Below are 23,666 nucleotides of genomic sequence, written 5' to 3'. Positions count from 1 at the left end.
AAAAGGCTGCTCTGCCAGACCCGCACTAGCTTTCTGAAGCTGCTCAACCCGTTGATGGTCAGAACCTGAACATGTCAGATAAGGGGCACCGCAATTATAACTTCATGGTCACGCTCAAATTAAAATGGATCAATCACTCTGGTGAGAGGCTGCTGCAAGATGAACAACGTGTTATACAGAACACTGATTCCCACTAGGAGAAAGTGAGGACTGCAGATGCTGGAGATCAGAGCTGAAAAATGTGTTGCTGGAGAAGCGCAGCAGGTCAGGCAGCATCCAATGAGCAGGAGAATTGACGTTTCCGGCATAAGCCCTTCTTCTTGGACCTCCAGACCATCGCAATTCCTCTGAACTGGTAAGGGAGGCAGCCGTTGACTAGTTGTGCTGGGATCCCCCTGACTAACAGGTGCCTCCACAGACTTCAGTGAGGACTATCCCCTATGCCAGTTTTTTAATATGTATGGCTGCCTGCTTGATCCACATGTTGTCATGAAAACTGCTGGCACATGGAGCGGGTGTGAGATTGACACAGCACACTGTGGATGTCTGCTCCCTTTGACATAGTACTGCTGACCAACAAGACAAGCTGCCTGGTCTGTCACAGCAAAGCAAGGTACAGCAAGGCAGGGATAGTGCGAGCAGGCAGGTAGGTGCAAAGTGATTGAGTCCTAAGAGAGCAAGCCAACAACTCTGAGATGCAGCCCAATCCAATCCTTGAGCTGGGTTCCTGCCCCTTGTGTGCAAAATGTCCACACTGTTACCTTTCAATACTAGTTATTTAGATTAGATTCCTTACAGTGCGGAAACAGACCCTTCAGCCCAATCAGTCCACACCAACCCTCCAAAGAATAACACACCCCGACCCATTTCTCTCTGACTAATGCATCATGGGCAATTCACCTGACTTTACATCTTTGAAATGAGGGAGGAAACCCACGCAGACACAGGGACAATGTACAAACTCCACACAGACAGTCACCCAAGGCTGGAATTGAACCTGAGACCCCGGTGCTGTGAGGCAGCAGTGCGAACCACTGAGCCACTGAGCCAACATACCAGCCTTAGCACAGTGCATTGGCAGCTACCGAGGCTCATTTTCCTTTCAGTAAGTTATTTAGAAAAATAAACTGCCAGGAGCACTCCAATCAACCTGTACACACAACTGGGATTGTTAATATATAAGTAACAGGTTGCATTTAACTAGCTCATGATTTAATGAAGGTGCTGGACCTGACGTTATTACAAATCAGTCTGTTGAAGAATATTGATTGCCAGATTTTCTGATTTTAATAGACTGCAACATTCAGGAATAATGCATAACATTCAGGGGCAAGCCCTGGGATTTGGAGGTAGGGAGGGGTTGCTGTTCATTTCCACTTGTACAAAACATTTGTAAGCGTGTGGTGAGCAGACACCTGTCAGTGCGACTGTGTCTCTTGTTGTGTCTGGAGCTGCCTCTCCTCCTGAGCTTGTTCTTGCTGCTCCTCCTGCCCCCCTTTCAGCAGGTCCTGCAGCTTCATGTCCAACACTGGGTTCCGTGTCTTGGAGCCCTGGGGATCGTCACTTGTAAAGCCTTGCTGATGTGCTCTGCATTACCAGTCTGTGCTTTCTCAGTGGCCTGGCAGTCAATTACCAAAAAGGTGCCATGATGATGAGGGGCTGGCAAATATCGATGCCAATGTCCATGACCAACGAGTGTGTGCAGTTGCTGCTCTTGGATGTGCCAGACATATTGCTTGATCCTTAGCAACATGAAGGTCCTTTGAAACAAGTGGTGAGCTAAAGTCACTGGGTATACGCTTGGGTTTCCATGTCGAGTTTCTCAATGTAATGCTTGTTGAGCGCATTTATTAAGATAGGAAGCTAAATGTTGACGGAATGAGTTGGGACATTTACAGGGTATTTAACAAGTAATAACCCTCCTTATCTGGTAACTTTCCATGCCTAGAATCTCATTTTGCTGCTCAGTAAAAGCATTAAAAATCGAATGAGATGTTTCCAACTTTGAGATAGTCTTTGTTGGATTTCTCTTCCAATATTGTCACAGGATTATAGACCCCTATAAGATTCTGCCCATTACCTTTCAATTCCATTTGTGAAAATTGTCCACATGTTTCCTGCTTCTCTCATGTGCTGCTTGAATGGCAGACATGATTGTCCAATTTGAACCTCGATCAGAAGAAGGAGATAATGCATCAATGGGAAGCAGCTTGAAGCAGAAGTAAATCATAAGGTCCTTTGTCATTGAACACTGTTGTCATTGATAGTGCACTGTTTCTTCTTTGGCAAATACCCTTTTGTTGATTTATCGAGAATCATCTTTGATTATCATCTCTAGGCTCATTGAACTGCTGAAATTGCTCTGGCCCAAGTTTTGTCGCACATGATAATTACATTTGGACCAAGCGACGGGGTCAACATAGCACAGACTGGTCACACTGAGGATGGCAAGTCTATAGCCTTTCAAATCTGGATCCTCCTGCTGGCAGACATCATCATTTGGGGCATCATCCTCTACATTAAGACATTTGTCAAACTCTACTGCAACTTGTGAGACTGTGGGCAAAACTGTCATCTCAGTGGTTCACATCTTTGAGCGACAGTTCCTTTCCTTTTCTTGATATTGTGGACAAAGACTCCTCAGAAAAGAACTATCTCGCTTAGCTAGTTCTTCTTCCTTTTTAGCCTTCTGTATTAGATATTGTGAAGACAGTCCTTTTTTCTATTGTTCTCTGACACAATACCATACCTACATCAAACATAGCTGGTGTTCTTCCTGCTTTTGGAAGCTGAATCTGAAGCTCATGATTATGTTTACACCCTCCCAGCCATTTCCTTAGCCCTGCCACTGGCAGCCTTGGTAACCATTCCTCTGCCTACACTTTTCTTAAATAATTCTCATGTTGAACAGATCTCCAACTTAAAAGCTGCTACTGCCCGGCTGTGTTGAGTTTGAGCCCAATGTCTGCAGTCAGGTGTTCCATCTTCCCACTGCAAGGCCTGGTTCCTGATGTTCTGTTCATTAGAGCGACTGAGAATGAGCTGGGTGATTGGGTTAGCTAGGATGCAGACCCAGAGTGGCCACAGTGAGGTTCAAGCAGCTGAGTCTAAGTGGCCCATGACAATGGTTGTTAGCAGCAGGCATGACCTGAGGCAGAAACCAGCTCACATGTGAACATTACTCATATACTGCAACAGTGTGCAAGTGAAGAAAACAGCTGAAGGCAGAGAAAGGGTTACTGCTGCAAACTGAGCACCTACATCAAAGACATCACAAGTCAGGTCTCAAAATGAACAGGTCATGGGAAAGGCATGAGCGCAGAAAGTGGGGACGACAGATAGGACTGGGTTCAGCATATACCTGAATTGCATCATGATGTGAGAGAAGTAACCAGGGGCTGAAAGTATGCAACGAGGAGTGCAAGGGGAGCATGGGGCAGTGCTAGGACAGCCTTCCTGCTCCATTTGCTATTTTTGCCTGCTGTTCAAGAAAGTTGAGGGGAGGAATGAACTATCAGTCAGCACTTTGATGGGGTGAGAGAGGCTGGAGAGAGGAGGAGGATAGAAACTGCACAGAATGAGTAAAAGGAGGACTCAGAGGCAATGAGCATCAGTTAGAAGAATGAGAGAAGGTAAGCTGCACATCAATATGGATACATCAAGTGTGTGGGCAAGAATTGAGCAGATGGAGTGAATGGATGCCCTGGCTCTCACTGTTCTGCCATCCCCACACTTGTGACACATTAATAACTCCTCAGTCTAATTAGTTGAGGTGCTACACAATTGCTTACCCCATTCAAACAAATCCTAGAAGAAGGCAACTTGCTAAATGGATTTTGAAGAATCACAGAATTCCCACATTGTGGAAGCAGGTCATTCAGCCCATCGTGTCCACACAGACCCTTCGAAGAGCATCCCACCCAGACCTCTACCCGTAACCCTGCATTTCCCATGGCCAGTTCACCTAGTCTACACATCCTTGGGCACAATGGACAATCTGGCATGGCCAATCCACCCACCTTGCAAATCTCTGGGAGAAAACCAGAGCACCTAGAGGAAACCCACACAGACAAGGAGAGAGAAAGTGCAAACTCACACATACAGTTGCTGAGGATGGAATTGAACTCAGGTCCCTACAGTTTTGAGGAAGTAATGCTAACCTCTGAGCCACCAGACTGCCCAAGAACTCCAGGTTCTAATGCGAATGCACTCAGAAACTCTCTAATGAATTGCTGGCACAGTTCTTTCATCACTGACTGGAAATTCTGGGTCATTGTATCATTCACATCAAAGGTATTTGATTATGTGCCATAACATGTTATTATAGATGTATATGGATTATTGGTAAGGTCATGTTTGGAATATGATGTGCAACTTTAGACAACTTAACCTTCAAAAAGTACACAGATGTGTTGTAGATTCTTCTGAGAAATGTGTGAAGGATGATTCCAGAGTTTGTGTTTACGAAGAAGGAATTGCGTCCTTGACTCAGTGGGAGCTCTTTTATCTCAGAGTCAGAAAGATGTGGGATCAACTACCACCACAGAAACTTAACAATATCCTTACTTTGTTAGTCACAACATCTTGCAATTATATATTGTGATATCATTCTTAAATCTGTTTATAGAATAGAATAGGGAAAAGCACATTTTGTCAGACACAGTACAATCTCCCTGATCAGTAGCATACACAAATTTGTTAAGTGTTTAGTGTTTAACTTACCATTCGTTAGACGGTCAAACAAGAAAATGTCAAAGTTCCACCTCCCAACTTTTGATAACATGTGCTGAAATGAAGCAAATAGGGAAAACAAAATCAAATTTCATGCAGCTAAACACATGAAATTAACCTGTGTTTTTTTTTTCTTAATTACTGCTACACCACAACATTACTTCACCTGAATAACTTTTTTTTGGCATTGTTGAAACCTATCACAATTGAGAGCAGTCAGTACTTTGAGGGAAGGAGTGGAGAGTCTTTCACACAACAATCTCACGAAAATGTTTCCTTAGCAGATACATTCAATTTCCTGCTAAAAAATACTTAAGTTGACCGTGACTATTGAATTACTGACTGAAGACACAATAAATAAAACACGAGATAAGGAATCACGGAAGGCATTTTATATTGAGTACCAAATTGAAACAACTAAGCAATCTAAATCAAGTGAATTGCAAGAAATGTAAAGGAATCTGATTGGAAGGGAAAACAGCAAGTGACTGAACCAGATTTTGTTCTGTTTTCACCATTTGAACAAAAACATATTAAATCCAGTAAATGTCTCCTTTAGCTTATTTTTTTAAAAAACATGGCTAAAAGGAAACAACAGATTGAAACGTGTTGTCTTGCACCATTGGTGTCCCTTTGTTCAAGTCTGTTTAGATTAGATTACTTACAGTGTGGAAACAGGCCCTTCGGCCCAACAAGTCCACACCGACCCGCCGAAGCGCAACCCACCCATACCCCTACATTTACCCCTTACCTAACACTACGGACAATTTAGCATGGCCAATTCACCTGACCCGCACATCTTTGGACTGTGGGAGGAAACCGGAGCACCCGGAGGAAACCCACGCAGACACGGGGAGAACGTGCAAACTCCACACAGTCAGTCGCCTGAGGCAGGAATTGAACCCAGGTCCCTGGCGCTGTGAGGCAGCAGTGCTAACCACTGTGCCACCGTGCGGCCCACCGTGTTTCTTGTGTCTTAGCTCTGATGAGTACAAGATAAAAAGTTTCAACCTTTGGTTTCCTTTCAGCATTGTTTACATTCTGTTGTACCAAGCAGTTTTTTTATATTTTGTTTTCCTCATACTTCCTATACTTTATCAGCTTTCTCTAAAGACCACTGCAAAGTAATTATTTAGCTTATCTACCATTTTCTGGTTTTCAATTGAAAACATTTTGTGTTTCTTTTGGGGTGTAATTAAACATATCCATCCTCTTTTTCTCAACATAGTGAAAACATTTCATGTTATTTCTCATAGGTTTTTTTCTTAAATCTTATACTCTATTTTGAAATGCTTATTGTTTTCAGTGTGACTGCTGTTCTTCATATCTCTCCCAGCTCAAGGAATCGCCACAAATCTTTGTATTTACATCAGCCTTTTCTTTTAATTTTATCCTAGCTTTCGACTCTTTTGTTAACAAGGTTATTTCACTGCATGTGTGAGATCCTTCTCTTTATGTTGAGGTGTTGCACAAATACTTCTTTGAACATTTCCTATTTATTACCCATAACAGATCCCACCGGTTTACAGTGGTCAGTTTCTGTTTTATCATTTCAAAGCCTGCTATAAGAAAATTCAAAGGTTGGTTAGTGACTTAGACTTCTTGCAAACCTAATATTAAATGTAATAATGCATGGCCACGAGTAGCTAGGTGTTCCTTTATTGTTTGATTGTTCATTAATTCTGCCTCATTACTCAACACTAAACTTAGAATGTCCTGCCTGGTTGGTTAAAGGATTCAATTCTTGAAAACTGAGGCAAATATACTCAAAATGCCATCTTCTATCTACAGAATTTGCTGTTTGCTTATCTTCATACTCTGCTTAGAGAGCTGTTACTTTTATAAAGTTGGAGACTTTCATGGTTCACATAACTCATAAGATTGGGGGCATACACCCACCCATTAACATGAGGGCCGTGTTGGACATTAATCAAGAAATCAAAGCCAGAGTCTCTGCAGCCACCAACCGGGGTAGACTGGAGTAACTCTTGAAGTAGAAATGGGAATGCTACCACCAAGCCAAACGCTTCCTTTAAAAGGTAGAATTGAACAGCCTATATAAAAACCAAAGCATGATTTCCACAGCTCAAAAGAAATTGACATTGAAAGCCTGGTTCGCAATTTGGAATTCGCTAAATACTTTAAATTTGAGAGAAATAATCTGTTATAACTTCTTTGACTACTTTGTGAAGAAGTGATTTAGTTATAGTTTAAACAGCTCTTTACTATTTATGTATGTTGTTCAAGAAGTTTTACGTAACTGCAAATGGTATCAAGTTGCAATTAATTTTTGTCAAAATTATATTTTTCAATTTTGCAAATTTTTCATTTAAAACAGATACAATTCTAAAATTCCATCAGGGCTGACTAGAATAGATGCAGGGAGGACAAAGGGGAGTCTGGAACCAGGGGTCACAGTCTCATGATATAGGATGGGCCATTTAGGACTGACATGAGGAAACATTTCTTTACTCAAAGAATAGTGAACCTGTGAAAGTCTCTACTACAGAAGGCTGTTCAGGCCAAGCCACTGAATATATTCAAGCAAGAGACAGATACATTTTAAGATTTTAAAGGTAACAAGGTCTAATGGGAGAAAGTGGGCCGATGACATCGAGATAGAGAATCATATTTAATGGCAGAGCGGGCCAAATGGCCTATTCCTACTCTAAGTTTCTTTGTTTCAAAGAAAGTTCATGACATTATTGACTTTATCACTGACAGCACCCAAAACAAATTTCAAATGAAAATTTTGTGACCTGAACTAAAAGAGCTGGAAACAGATTCCAAAAGCAAAATCACAAAATCAATTTTGGGTTTAGTGACTCCTGCAGTGTATTATGTTGGAAAACAAATGGTATATCCATTTTCCTGTTATTCTTGCATTGGATTTGAGTAAGGAGAAAGTGAGGTCTGCAGATGCTGGAGATCAGAGCTGAAAATGTGTTGCTGGAAAAGCGCAGCAGGTCAGACAGTATCCAAGGAGCAGGAGATTCGACGTTTCAGGCATAAGCCCTTGAAACGTCGAATCTCCTGTTCCTTGGATGCTGCCTGACCTGCTGCGCTTTTCCAGCAACACATTTTCAGCTTGGATTTGAGTAACACTGGCAAGTTCAGCATTTGTTGACCATCCCTAACTGCCCTTGAGTGGAATGGTTTGCAAGGTTATTTCAGGGGGACAGTTAAGAGTCAACCACACTCCTGTAGGTCTGGAGTCACAAGTAGGCCAGACCAGGTAAGGATGACTGATAAAGACATTCATGAACCAGACAGATTTTGACAACAATTGACAACAACTGACAATGGTTACACAATCGCCATTTGATGAGCTTTAAATTTCAGATTTTTTTAGAATTTAAGTTTCTCTTTCTGCCTTGGTGGGAATTGGACGTGTGTCCCAAGAACATTAACCCAGTCCTCTGTAATACTAATCCAGTAACGTTACCACTATGCCACTGTCTTCATGGAATGTCATATTAATGTACAGCACAGAAACAGATCTGTCGGTCCAACTTGTCTATGTCAACCAGATATCCCAACCCAATCTAGTCCCACCTACCAGCACCTGGCCCCTATCCCTCCAAATCCTTCTTATTCGTATATCCATCCAAATGCCTTTTAAATGTTGCTATTGTACCAGCCTCCACCACATCCTCTGGCAGCTCATTCCATACACATACCACCTTCTGCATGAAAAGGTTGCCCCTTAGGTCTCTTTTATACCTTTCCCCTTTCACCCTAAACCTATGCTCTCTACTTGTGAATTCCCCCAACCCATGGAAGAGACTTTGTCTATTTATCCTATCCATGTCCTTCATGATTTTATAAACCTCTATAAGGTCACCCCTCAGCCTCCAATGCTCCAGGGAAAACAGCCCCAGCCTATTCAACTTCTCCATATAGCTCAAATCCCCCAACCCTGGCAACATCCTTGTAAAGCTTTTCTGTACCCTTTCACATTTCACGGCATCTTTCCGATAAGATGGAGACCAGAATTGCACGCAATATTCCAAAAGTGGTCTAACCAATGTCTTGTACAGCCGCAACATGACCTCCCAACTCCTGTAACTCAATATTCTGACCAATAAACGAAAACATACCAAATGCCTTCTTCACTATTCTATCTATCTGCGACTCCACTTTCAAGGAACTATGAACCTGCACTCCCTCGGACCTTACCATTAAGTGTATAAGTCCTGCAATGATTTGCATTCCCAAAACGCAGCTCCTCGCATTTATCTAAATTAAACTCCATCTGCCATTTCTTAGCCCATTGACCCATCTGATCAAGATCCTGTTGTAATCTAAGGTAACCTTCTTTGCTGTACACTACACCTCCAAGTTTAGTGTAATCTGCAAACTTGCTAACTATACCTCTTACGTTCACATCCAAATCATTTATATAAGTGATGAAAAGTAGTGGACTTAGCACCGATCCTTATGGCACTCCACTGGTCACAGGCCTCCAGTCTGAAAAACAACCATCCACCACCACCCTCTGTCTTCTACCTCTGAGCCAGTTCTGTATCCAAATGGCTAGTTATCCCTGTATTCCATGAGATCTAACCTTGCTAACCAGTCTACCATGGGGAACCTTGTCGAACGCCTTACTGAAGTCCATACAGATCACGACTACCGCTCTGCCCACATCAATCCACTTTGTTACTTCTTCAAAAAACTCAATCAAGTTTGTGAGACATGATTTCCCACGCACAAAGCCATGTTGATTATCCTTAATCAGTTCTCGCCATTCCAAATACATGTACATGCTGTCCCCCAGGATTCCCTCCAACAACTTGCCCACTACCGATGTCAGGCTCACTGGTCTATAGTTCCCTGGCTTGTCCTTAGCACCTTTCTTAAACCGTGCCAACCTCCAGTCTTCCAGCACCTCACCTGTGACTATCGATGATACAAATATCTCAGCAAGAGGACCAGCAATTACTTCCCTAGCTTTCCACAGAGTTCTAGGGTATACCTGATCAGGTCCTGGGGATTTATCCACTTTTATGCGTTCAAAGACATCCAGCATTTCCTCCTCTGTAATGTAGACATTTTTCAAGATGTCACCATCTAATTCCCTACATTCTATATCTTCCATGTACATTTCCACAGTAAACACTGATGCAAAATACTCATTTAGTACCTCCCTCATCTCCTGCAGCTCCACACTGATCTTTGAGGGGCCCTATTCTCTCCCTAGTTACCCTTTTGTCCTTAATGTATTTGTAAAAACCCTTTGGATTCTCCTTAACTCTATTAACCAAAGCTATCTCATATCCCCTTTTTGGCCTTCTGACTTCGTTCTTAAGTATAATCCTACTGCCTTTTTACTCTTCTAAGGATTCAATCTTGTCAAAACCTGACATATGCTTCCTTCTTTTTCTTTATTAAGCCTTCAATTTCTTTAGTCATTCACAGCATTCCCTATACCTAACAGCCTTTCCTTTCACCCTAACAGAAATATACTGTCTCATGATTCTCGTTAACTCATTTCTGAAGGCTTCCCATTTTCCCACTGTCCCTTTACCTGCGAACATCTGCACTCAATCAGCTTTCGAAAGTTATTGCCTAATACCGCCAAAATTAGCCTTCCTCCAATTTAGAACTTCAACTTTTAGATCTGGTCTATCCTTTTCCATAATTATTTTAAAACTAATAAAAAATGGTTGCTGGTCCCAAAGTGCTCCCCCACTGACACCTCAGTCACCTGCCCTGCCTTATTTCCCAAGAGTAGGTAAAAACAAGGACTGCAGATGCTGAAAACCAGATTCTAGATTAGAGTGGTGCTGGAAAAGCACAGCAGGTCAGGCAACATCCAAGGAGCAGGAAAATTGACATTTCAGGCAAAAGCCCTTCATCAGGGATAAAAGCAGGGTGTCTGCAGAGTGGAGAGATAAATTAGAGGGGGTGGGGAGAAAGTAGCATAGAGTACAATAGGTGGGGGTGGATGGAGGTGATAGGTCAGAGGGGAGGATGGGGAAGGTAGCAAAGAGTACAATGGGTGAATGGGGGTGGGGATGAAGGTGATAGGTCAGCGAGGAGGGTGGAGTGGATAGGTGGAAAGGAAGATAGGCAAGTAGGACAGGTCATAATGGCGGTGCTGAGCTGGAAGGTTGGAGCTGGGGTGAGGTAGGGGAAGGGGAAATGAGGAAACTGGTGAAATCCACATTGATGCCATTGGGTTGAAGTGTTCCAAGAAGGAAGATGAGGCGTTCTTCCTCCAGGCGTTGGGTGGTGAGGGAATGGTGACGGAGGAGGCCCAGGTCCTGCATGTCCTCGGCAGAGTGGGAGGGGGAGTTGAAATGTTGGGCCACAGGGCGGTGTGGTTGATTGGTGCGGGTGTCCTGGAGATGTTCCCTAAAGCGCTCTGCGAGGAGGCGTCCAGTCTCCCCAATGTAGAGGAGACCACATCGGGAGCAACAAATACAATAAATTATATTGGTGGATGTGCAGGTAAAAAGTTAATGGATGTGGAAGGCTCCTTTGGGGCCTTGGATAGAGGTGAGGGAGGAGGTGTGGACACAGGTTTTGCAATTCCTGCGGTGGCAGGGGAGGGTGCCAGGATGGGAGGGTGGGTTGTAGGAGCACGTGGACCTGACCAGGTAGTCACGGAGGGAACGGTCTTTACGGAAAGTGGATAGGGGTGGGAAGGGAAATATACGCTTAGTGGTGGGGTCCATTTGGAAGTGATGGAAATATCTTTGGATGATGTGGTTTATGCGAAGGTTGGTAGGGTGGAAGGTGAGCACCAGGGTGGTTCTGTCCTTGTTACGGTTGGAGGGGTGGGGTCTGAGGGCGGAGGTGCAGGATGTGGATGAGATGCATTGGAGGGCATCTTTAAACACATGGGAAGAGAAATTGAGGTCTCTAAGGAAGAAGTCCATTTGATGTGTTCTGTGGTGGAACTGGTCCTCCTGGGAGCAGGTATGGAAGAGGCGGAGGAATTGGGAATACAGGATGGCATTTTTGCAGGAGGTAGGGTAGGAAGAGTTGTAATCTAGGTAGCTGTGGGAGTCGGTGGATTTGTAAAAAATGTCAGTGTCAAGTCGGTCATGATTAATGGAGATGGAGAGGTCCAGGTAGGGGAGGGAGGTGTCAGAGATGGTCCAGGTGAATTTAAGGTCGGGGTGGAATGTGTTGATTTTCCTGCTCTTATTTCTCTAGTAGGTACATTCACATACTGAATCAGAAATTTTTCTTGTACACACTTAAATTCCTCTCCATCTAAACACTTAACACTATGGCAGTCCTAGTCTGTTTGGAAAGTTAACATCCTCTACCATTACCATCCTATTATTCTTACAGATAACTGAAACCTCTTTACAAATTAGTTTCTCAATTTCCTGCTGACTATTGGAGGTCTTTAATACAATCCCAATAACTTCCCTGGATGTATTTCTGGGAATTTCCTCCCTCAGTACAGCTGTAATGCTATCCATTATCAAAAACACCACTCCACCCCCATCAAAGGAAAATTTGCTTCTTGACTCAATACCCTTCTTGTAAAGAATTGTAGTGCAGCAGATTTGGGAGGATGGCCCCAGGTTTCAGTATTTCGAAGGCTTTGCCTGTGCAACAGTATCTAGGCCTTGTTTCCCTGACCTCCATTTCTCTCTCCCCACTGAGACTGTCCCTTTCCCACACATGGCATGGAAATGGCAGTTGGGATGGAAATGCATTTGACCCTGGTAGGTATTTCTGGAGTCTGTGCATCTATCAGGTCGATCATGTGGTTTGCACCAGTAGTCCCAAGGTAAGATTTTGTATTTTGTTGAATAGCAACAAGAATTAAAAAAAGAGGCCTTATCTTATAAGAAATTATAGAACTCTGAATTGCAGAGGGCTCTGGGTGGCCTCATGTGTGAATTACAAAAGGTTAATATGCAGATATATGAAATAGGAAATCTAATAGAATATTGTCATTGAGGTTATGCTTCAGTTACACAGGGAACTGGTCGGTCCACATTTGGAGTGTTATGTAGAATTTTGCTTTCATTGCATAAAGAAGGATGGAAATGCATTGGAGCCTGTTCAGAGAAGGTTTACCAAACCAGTATCTGAAATGAGAGGGTTGAATTCTGACAAAATATTGAACATGTTATTGTTGTGTTTACTGGAGTTCAGAACAGTCAGACGTGACTTTTTTGGAAGATATAAATTCTGAGGGGACTTGACATAATAGGTGTGGAGAATATTTTTTGTTTTATGAGAAAATCTAGAAGCAGGGATTGATGTATGGGCACCTGAGTATTTGGAACTCTTCCTGAAAGGGTGGTGGAAGCACAGTCCTTGAAAGTTCTTAAGACAGAGCTAGGTAGATTGTCGTTAAGGATTGAAAGATTATCAGGGTAGGTGGGCATGCATATTTGAGGTTACAATTAGATCAGAAAAATACAGAGGAGGTCAGGTGAAGGAAAAGGTTGAAATCCAATAAGGAAAATAAAAGCAATAGAACAGTTGTGATTTGGATAATGATAAACAGAGTGTGATAGGAAGGAACAGTGAATTTAATAGTAATAGCATATCAGGAAATAAGATGCATGCAAAGATTGATGTATTAAAAAGTACATTCTTTATTTGAATTTATGAAGCATTCTTAACAAGAGAGATTATCTAATAGCACAATTAGATAATTGGGTTCAAAGATATGGTTGCAGGATGACCAAAGTTAAGAGGTTTAAATTCCATGATATACAAATTTCAAAAAGACAGATAAAATGGAAAAGGAGGATGTGAAGTCTGCTAGTAAAGGAAGAGGTGTAAACAGTTGGAAGAAAGAAAAATATTCAGAAGATTTCAAAGTACTATTAGCATGGAACAATTGCCTGAGAAAGCTGGTGAAGATAGTTTATAGGTTTCTCTACCATTAGATAGAGCTTGAAGTAGGAAATAATTGGAGACTGTAAAAAAAAAGCAAAATAATAACCATAAAGAGCTTTAATTTTCAAACAAACTAGGCAGATCTTACTGGAAATAGTAATTTGGAAGGTGACCTTGTAGGATGCTGTTCTGGCAAATTCTGAGATAAATACATTGTGCAATCAGGGAAAAGAGGGTTATTTTGTAAATTTTGTATCTGTCTTCACAGAAGAAGTCACACATTACAGAAATTCAGAAATAGAAGATAATTCATATTAAAAAGCTTAATGAAACTTGACAAACTTTAAATTAATCAAATCTCAGTATCTGAGCATTATATCCCAGGATGCTACAAGGGAGAGCTATGGAGGTAGTGGATGCACTGGTTGTTATTTTCTAAAATTATGTGGATTTTTGAATGGTTTCAGTGAATTAGAAGTTAATAAAGGTAACACATCTAGTCAAGAAAACAGGAAGAGAAGAAATATGTACACTGATTAGTCATTGGGAAAATGCTGCAGTCTATTAATACGGAAGTCTTCATAATGCACTTAGAAAACCATAGCATGAACAGGCAACATCATTATTATTTTATAAAAGAGACACATAATGAACAAATTTATTAGGAAGTTTTAGGATGTAATTAATAGGATATGTAAAGGAGAACCAATAGATGCAGTGTACTTAGATTTCCAAAAGGCTTTTGATAAGGTCCTACACAATAGCTTAATTAACAAGGTAATGGCTCATAGAATTTTATGTAGCAGATTAGCATGGATGGGGGCTTGGTTAATGGACAGAAAGCAGAGTCAAGGGGTAGGTGGGCTTTTTCAAGTTGGCAAGCTGTGACTAGTGGATTGCCACGAGGATCAATTAGTACTGGGACCTCAAACTATCATAATCCATGAAAATAACTTTGACAATGCGAATAATGTATATTAGCTAACAGTAAAAAATAGATAGGAACGTAAGCTTTGAGAAAGACACAATGAAACTTAAAAAAAAGTCTGACAGAATTTAACCCTCTCTGCCCCAGAAAGAGGCTGGATGGTGGGCGGGTCAAGTATATTTGGCTGGGAAAACACAAAGTGCACAGCTTGTCACTTTTCTTTTTCTCATTAAACCAGGACAGGGAAGATGAAGTCCATTAAGTGGCCACTTAGGGGCCTCATATCACTGTTATATCCAGGTGATCTACAGCAGGCCCAGTTGATGGGGAATATCTTTTACCCGACAGAGATCCTTCACATCACCCAGCAGCTAGGGGTGCCTTTGGTGAAATAAATCTCTCAGCCCTCCACAATGACTCCCCCTCACCCTTCCAATCTCACACCAGAGCCTGCATCATCAGCCACAGTGAACTTACTCTACTGCTCCACACTGGTTGCTTCGGTTGTTGCTATCGACCCAGCAGTGACCACTGCTCCCAGTAATACTGCTGGCATCAAACAGTTAACAGGCCTCTGATTGGTGGGCAACGTGTTTGGCCATGCTCCTCCTCTTTATAGGCACAGGGCAATTGACCCCCATCACCAGGGATATATTTCCCTCCCTACCCCTATCCGCTTTCTGCAAAGACCGTTCCCTCCGTGACTACCTGGTCAGGTCTGCGCTCCCCCCCCCCTCCAACAACCCACCCTCCCCTCCTGGCACCTTCCCCTGCCATCGCAGGAATTGCAAAACCTGTGCCCACACCTCCCTCCGCACCACCATTCAAGGCCCCAAAGGAGCGTTCCATACCCATCAAAGTTTCACCTTCACATCCACAAATGTCATTTATTGTATCCGTTGCTCCTGATGCAATCTCCTTTACATTGGGGAGACCGGACGCCTTTTCACAGAGCACTTCAGGGAATATCTCCGGGCCACCCGCAGCAATCAACCCCACCCCATGGCTGAACATTTCAACTCCCCCTCACACTCTGCTGAGGACATGCAGGCCCTGGGCCTCCTCCACCGCTGCTCCCTCACCAGCCGACGTCTGGAGGAAGAATGCCCCATCTTCCGTCTCAGAACACTTCAACCCCAGGGCATCAATGTAGACTTCACCAGTTTCCTAATTTCCCCTCGCCCCATCGTACCCCAGTTCCAACCTGCCACCTCAGCAACATTGTCCTACCCGCCAATCTTCCTTCTCACCTATCCGCTCCACCCTCCTCTCCGACCTATCACCTTCATCCCTACCTCCATCCACTGATTGGACTCTTAGCTACCTTCTCCCTAGCCCCACCCCCCTCCCATTTATCTCTCCTCCCTGCAGGCTCCCAGCCTCATTCCTGATGAAGGGCTTTTGCCCAAAATGTCGATTTTCCTGCTCCTCTGATGCTGCCTGACCTGCTGTGCTTTTCTAGCACCACTCTAATCTTGACAGGAATCCTAATATCAATTGGTTAACTGCTTGACTGATATTATATCCAATCAACACTCCCAAAAAGGGTGCTGCAGGCTTGGTACTGCTTGTATAAATTTAGCTGGCTAAGTAAATGAGCAGCAAGATGAAAGATGATGTATAACATGAGGAGGTAGGCGATTACTCACTGTAGCGATGTAAAAGCACATTATTTTTGAAAGGTATGAACTTTTAAATATCAATGTTCAAAGAGATTTGGGCATTATAAGGAACATAGACACTTAGAATATAAATACAACAACCATTAGGATGACAAATTGCATCTTAATCTTTATTGCAAGAGAACGGGAATCTAAGAACAAGGAAGTCTAGCTACAACTGTACAGGGCTTTCTTCAAATCACATGAGGGAGTTGTACATAGTTTTGGTCTCTACTTCAAGCAGGACACAGGTGCCTTGGAATAGGGATAGCAAAGTCTCTCTAGATTGGTTCCAGGAATGGGAAGACTGCCCCATGATGACAAACCAATAAATTAGCTCTGTATTCTTTGGGATTTTAGGTAAGTGAGATAAGACCTCATTAAAACATACAAGATTCTTAAGAGGCTTTTCAGGTTAGACTCTGAAACATTGTTTCCCCTGGCTCAGGCATCTAGAATGTTGAGGCACAGTACCTGCACCTTCCTCAGCTATAACTATTATCTTTCTGAAAGATAAGGGAACATTATCATCTACAGGTTCTACTCCAAGCTGCTCACCAAGCTGACTTGAAAATAAGTTGTTGCCTCTTCTTTGTTGCTGAGTCAAAATCCTATAGCCCGTCCCTAACAGCATAGTGGATACACACGACACTAAATGGACTGCAGCAGTTCAAGAAGGCAGTTGATCACCACCTTCTCAAGGGAAACTAGGAATGGGCAATGAATGCTGGTCCAGCCAATGATACCCACACCTCCTGAATGAACAAAAAGAAAAGTCACAGGATAATGTGCCACACATTTAGGACCAAGATGAATACAAACCTCTTTATTGAGGATGGCTGAGAATCTTTGGATTTCTGTTCACGAGGGTAGGGTAGATGTCCACAGTTGTGTATAATCAATGTTACTATATCACACAGAGGATGGTACGTGTATAGAATGAGCTGCCAGAAGAGGTGGTAGAGGCTGGTACAATTACAACATTTAAAAGACATTTGGATGGGTTAATGAATGGGAAGGGTTCAGAGGGATATGGGCTAAATGCTGGCAAATGGGACTAGATTCATTTAGGATATCTGGTCAGCATGGACAAATTGGACTGAAGGGTCCATTTCCATGCGCTGTGACTCTATGACATTCACTTAAATATCAGTATACTTTATTCATCGCTTACACCAGTATAAGAACTCATCTTCCTGCATCCTGTCGCACACTAAGACCTGTTTTCCCGATCTTGTTGATTTTCACTGATGCCTTGGATTGGATTTTCAATGTGGCACTGGAAAACTGATCCCTGGATGAATTCTAGGTCCCGTTCCCAATGCTCAAACTGCATTGTTACAGTAATGTGATTTTTAGATATAAATGGTTTAAATTGCCAGGAGACAAGCTTGGCACCTCTAAGTGTTTCCAGGAGATGGGAGCCGCCTGCCAAGGCAGTGGCAAACCTGTTGGGAAATACCAATGCCTTGCTGACTAAAACCGGCAGCTCCTCAGAAGTCAATAGAGACAGACGGACTCAGATGACTACTGCTCTCACTGACACTGTGTGCAGGTGCTGGTGTTGGACTAAGGCGGACAAAGTTAAAAGTTAATCACACAACAGGATAGATAGAATTTTGGTCTCTTAGAGACAGAGATCAACCAGGATTCTAATGAATGGCAGAACAAATTCAAGAGGCCATATGTTTTTTTCCTGCTAATACTACTTATGTTTTTATTGTAAATATTCATTGAATGCCAAGGCGAGCAGGTTAAATTCTCAATTGTTGGAGGTGGTCGCTGTGTGAGATGATATGAATATTATTTCTCACTTAATTAGACCAAGCTTGAATGTCCCCCAGGTCTTGCTGCACATGACCAAATGAACTGATCACTGTGCAATCATTGTAATTAGCCAATTCTGATCTTGCAATGCAGAGAAGGGCTTGGTCAGCTGAAGATATTCAGGCCCACTGGCTTAAGGAATTCCTGAACTAACATTTGAGATTGTGATGGTTGGTCTCCAACACTCATCACCAACTTCCTATGTACTGGGTATAACTCCAGTGGAACATTTGTTCCCATTCTTGAGCAACTTCAATTTTGCCAGGGTTCCTCCACATCACATTCAATCAAATGCTGCCTTGATGTCAAGATCAATCATCCTCATGTCACACCTAGAATTCACGTTGTTTGCCTGTTGGTTTCAACCAACACTGTAATGAGATATGAAACCCAAACTGATCATTAGTAAGAGGAGGTTAATAGTGAGTAAATGTCATTTGACAGTCCTGTCAATGACACGTTCATCAGTTGAAAGTAGGGGAATAATTGGATTTGTCCTGATATTTATGGACAGAGGCACAAGGATAATGTTCTACTTTGTTAGGTAGATGCCAGAGTTGTAGTTGTAGTGGAACAGATTGGTTAGGGATGAGGCTAGTTCTAGTGCACAAAGCTTCAGCACTGCAGCAGGCATTTTGCCAGCATTCACAGCCTTTGCTGTATCCACTGTGTTCTACCTGCCTCCTGATATCATTAGAATGGAAAGGAAATGCCTGTAGGCTGGCATCTGTGAAGGTGAGGGATTTGAATGATACAGGTCATCAATATTGAAACTTCGTTGCCAGGCTGTACAAGCAGAATCAGTGTAGCGTTCTTCTCTAGACCCAGAACATATCCAGCCCAATACCATGGGGACGTATGTGAAAATCATACCGCAGCAGCTGACTGAATTTCAATTCAATTGAAAAAAAATCTGGAAGTAAAAACTAGACTCCACCGCAGTAACTATGAAACTATCATTCAAATCTGGATCCATAATGCCCTTTAGGAGAAGAAATCTGCCATTACGTCGTCTAGCTTACATGTGACTTGAGATGCACAGCAGTCTGGTTGATTATTATTTGTTTTTAAGGGCAATTACAGACGGGTAATAAATGCTGACCTTGCCAGTGATGCCTATATCCCACAAAGAAATACAAAAGACCTAATACAGTATACAGCATGTAACAGTTTCAAAGATCTCCTAGCCAGCATTTAAAATAGAATATCTGTCATTTCATTATTAATATTTGTGGGATATTGCTGTGTGCAGATTAGCTGCTGCATTTCTCTACTCGACTATTGTGACTACATTTCAAAAATACTGTACTCTCTATGAGGTCAATAGAAATGAAAATTAGAGATTAACTAAGACCATCTGAATCAGTATCAACTCATTTTGCATTATCATTCAAGATTAAATATACCCAGTGTGCTTAATGATAACTGACAAACATGATACAAACCTGTAAATGCAATAGCATTTTGATTTGGAATCACAGAATGATGTAGCACAGAAAGACACCATTTGACCCATTGTGCTTGTTCCAGCTCTTCGAGAGAGCTATCCAATTAGCCCCAGTGTCTTGACTTTTAGGCATAACCCTACAATTCAAGTACTTATCCAATTTCCTTTGAAGAGTTGTGACTGAATCTGCTTCTTACTTTCCTCAGGTAGTATGCTCTATATCATTACAGCTCTGTGTATTAAAAAAGACTAATCTAGCCTTGTTCTTCTGCAACTAACTGAAATTGGAGACTTCTGATCATCAACCCTCCCACCAGTGGAAATAGTTTCTCATTTAATCCATCAAAACCATTCTTGACTTTCAATATGTCAAATAATTGTCACCTTAAAATCTTCTAGAAAATGAATTTATAGTTTATCCATCTCCACAGGACCTCTAAATTATGCTAGATTTTAGACATCTTTTCACTCCTTTTTACACAACTACAGTCAATTCTTTCAACTCATATGAAGATTGGTACAGTTTTATGGCACAAGAAAATACAGTGGAACCTTATTTGTATGAACTTCATATTTTCGACCAGTGTTTATTGCTATCCCTAGTTACACTTGAGAAGGTGGTGGTGAGCTACTTTTTTGAACGGCTACAGTCTACATGGTTTAGATAGATCCACAAAGACATTTAGGAAGGGAATTTCAAGAATTAGGCCCAACAATATTAAAGGAACAGCATTATTTTTCCAAATCAGGATGGCGAGGGGCTTGGAGGGGATCTTGTAAGTCTTAGTGTTCCCATGTACTTGTTGCCCCTGTTGTTTTAGATGGCAGTGATTGTAGGTTTTGAAGGTGCTGTCTAAGAAGCCTTGGTGAATTTCGGCAGTGAGTCTTATGGATGGTACATAGTGCTGCTACCGTGCATCGGAGGAGAAAGACTGAATGTTTGTAGTCGGAGTGCCAGTCAAGCAGGTTGATTTGACAAGGTCAAGTGTTATTAGAGCTGCACATGGGAAATATTTCATCACAATGGTGACTTGTGCCTTTGTGGACTCTGGTAGTGAGTTACTCACCGCACACTTCCTGGCCTCTGACCAGCTCTTGAAGTAACTGCATTGATATGGCTAGTCCAGTTCGGTTTCTGGTCTATCTACAGAATTTTGATTGTTTGTATTCAGTGATGTTGATGCCATTGAATGTCAAGAAATCATGGCTAGGTTTTCTATTATAAAGTAATAGAGATGTACAGCATGGAAACAGACCCTTCGGTCCAACCTGTCCATGCCGATCAGATATCCCAACCCAATCTAGTCCCACCTTCCAGCACCTAGCCCATATCCCTCCAAACCCTTCCTATTCATATACCCATCCAAATGCCTCTTAAATGCTGCAATTGTACCAGCCTCCACCACATCCTCTGGCAGCTCATTCCATACACGTACCACCCTCTGCGTGAAAAAAGTTGCACCTTACATCTGTTTTATATCTTTCCCCTCTCACCCTAAACCTATGCCCTCTAGTTCTGGACTCCCCGATCCCAGACAAAAGACTTTGTCTACTTATCCTATCCATGCCCCTCATAATTTTGTAAACCTCTATAAGGTCACCTCTCAGCCTCCAATGCTCCAGGGAAAACAGCCCCAACCTGTTCATCCTCTCTCTATAGCTCAAATCCTCCAACCCTGACAACATCCTTGTAAATCTTTTCTGAACCCTTTCAAGTTTCACAACATCTTTCCGATAGGAAGGAGACCAGAATTGCACACAATATTCTGACAGTGGTCTAACCAATGTCCTGTACAGCCACAACATGACCTCCCAACTCCTGTACTCAATGCTCTGACCAATAAAAGAAAGCATACCAAACGCCTTCTTCACTATCCTATCTATCTGTGACTCCACTTTCAAGGAGCTATGAACCTGCACTCCAAGGTCTCTTTGTTCAGCAACACTCCCCAGGACCTTACCATTAAGTGTATAAGTCCTGCTAAGACTTGCTTTCCCAAAATGCAGCACTTCGCATTTATCTGAATTAAACTCCATCTGCCACTTCTCAGCCCATTGGCCAATCTGGTCCAGATCCTGTTGTAATCTGAGGTAACCCTCTTCGCTGTCCACTACACCTCCAATTTTGATGTCATCTGCAAACTTACTAACTGTACATCTTATGCTCGCATCCAAATCATTTATGTAAATGACAAAAAGTAGAGGACCCAGCACCGATCCTTGTGGCACTGCATTGGTCACAGGCCTCCAGTCTAAAAAACAACCCTCTACCACTGCCCTCTGTCTTCTACCTTTGAGCCAGTTCTGTTTCCAAATGGCTAGTTCTCCCTGTATTCCATGAGATCTAACCTTGCTAATCAGTCTCCCATGGGGAACCTTATCAAACGCCTTACTGAAGTCCACATAGATCACATCTACTGCTCTGTCCTTGTCAATCCTCTTTGTTACTTCTTCAAAAAACTCAATCAAGTTTGTAAGACATGATTTCCCATGCACAAAGCCATGTTGACTATCCTCAATCAGTCCTTGCCTTTCCAAATACATGTACATCCTGTCCCTCAGGATTCCCTCCAACAACTTGCCCACCACCGAGGTCAGGCTCACTGGTCTATAGTTCCCTGGCTTGTCTTTACCGCCCTTCTTAAACAGTGGCACCACGTTTGCCAACCTCCAGTCTTCCGGCACCTCACTGGTGACTATCGGTGATACAAATATCTCAGCAAGAGGCCTAACAATCACTTCTCTAGCTTCCCACAGAGTTCTAGGGTACACCTGATCAGGTCCTGGGGATTTATCCACCTTAAACTGTTTCAAGACATCCAGCACTTCCTCCTCTGTAATAAGGACATTTTGCAAGATGTCACCATCTATTTCCCTACAGTCTATATCTTCCATACCCTTTTCCACAGTAAATACTGATGCAAAATATTCATTTAGTATTTCCTCCATTTTCTGTGGCTCCACATAAAGGCCACCTTGCTGATCTTGGAGGGGCCCTATTCTCTAGAGGAGAAAGTGAGGACTGCAGATTCTAGAGATCAGAGCTGAAAACGTGTTGCTGGAAATGTGCAGCAGGTCAGGCAGCATTCAAAGAGCAGGAGAATCGACGTTTCGGGCATGAGCCCTTCTTCAGGAATCTCATGTCCCCTTTTTGCCCTCCTGATTTCTCTCTTAAGTATACCCCTACTTTATACTCTTCCAAGGATTCACTCGATCTATCCTGTCTATACCTGACATATGCTTCCTTCTTTTTCTTAACCAAATCCTCAATTTCTTTAGTCATCCAGCATTCCCTATAACTACCAGCCTTCCCTTTCACCCTAACAGGAATATACTTTCTCTGGATTCTTGTTATCTCATTTCTAAAGACTTCCCATTTTCCAGCCGTCTCTTTACCTGCAAACATCTGCCTCCAATCAGCTTTTGAAAGTTCTTGCCTAATACCATCAAAATTGGCCTTTTTCCAATTTAGAACTTCAACTTTTAGATCTGGTCGATCCTTTTCCATCACTATTTTAAAACAAATAGAATTATGGTCGCTGGCCCCAAAGTGCTCTCCCACTGACACCTCAATCACCTGCCCTGCCTTATTTCCCAAGAGTAGGTCAAGTAGGTACATCCACATACTGAATCAGAAAACTGTCTTGTACGCACTTAAGAAATTCCTCTCCATCTAAACCTTTAACACTATGGCAGTCCTAGTCGATGTTTGGGAAGTTAAAATCCCCTACCATAACTACCCTATTATTCTTACAGATAACTGAGATCTCCTTACAAGTTTGTTTCTCAATTTCCTGCTGACTGTTAGGGGATCTATAATACAATCCAATCCCAAAAAGGTGATCATCCCTTTCTTATTTCTCAGTTCCACCCAAATAACTTCCCTGGATGTATTTCCGGGAATATCCTCCCTTAGCATAGCTATAATGTTAGCCCTTATCAAAAATGCCACTCCCCCTCCTCTCTTGCCTCCCTTTCTATCGTTCCTGTTGCATTTGTATCCTGGAACATTAAGCTGCCAGTCCTGTCCATCCCTGAGCCATGTTTCTGTAATTGCTATGATATACCAATCCCATGTTCCTAACCATGCCCTGAATTCATCTGCCTTCCCTGTTAGGCCCCTTGCATTGAAATAAATGCAGTTTAATTTATTAGTCCTACCTTGTCCCTGCCTGCCCTGACTGTTTGACTCACTTCTGTTCTCAACTGGACGAGTCTAAGATTGATCTCTTCCCTCACCATCTCCCTA

General features: G+C 42.5%; 1 protein-coding gene across 1 annotated transcript in view; it reads right to left on the bottom strand.

The window, feature by feature from the left end:
• The window catches only part of LOC132837388 (cAMP-specific 3',5'-cyclic phosphodiesterase 7B-like), a 168,093-nt gene that overhangs the window by 41,039 nt on the left and 103,388 nt on the right, over positions 1–23,666 (bottom strand). The window contains exon 5 of the mRNA XM_060857059.1: positions 4,723–4,786. Within this exon, the coding sequence (XP_060713042.1) occupies positions 4,723–4,786 (64 nt within the window). The remainder of the gene's footprint in view (positions 1–4,722; positions 4,787–23,666) is intronic.

The sequence above is a fragment of the Hemiscyllium ocellatum genome, chromosome 3 (assembly GCF_020745735.1).
Source record: "Hemiscyllium ocellatum isolate sHemOce1 chromosome 3, sHemOce1.pat.X.cur, whole genome shotgun sequence".
Classification (NCBI taxonomy): domain Eukaryota; kingdom Metazoa; phylum Chordata; class Chondrichthyes; order Orectolobiformes; family Hemiscylliidae; genus Hemiscyllium; species Hemiscyllium ocellatum.
The sequence above is the reverse complement of the archived record's forward strand: the minus strand, read 5'-3'. Positions and strand labels throughout refer to the sequence as shown.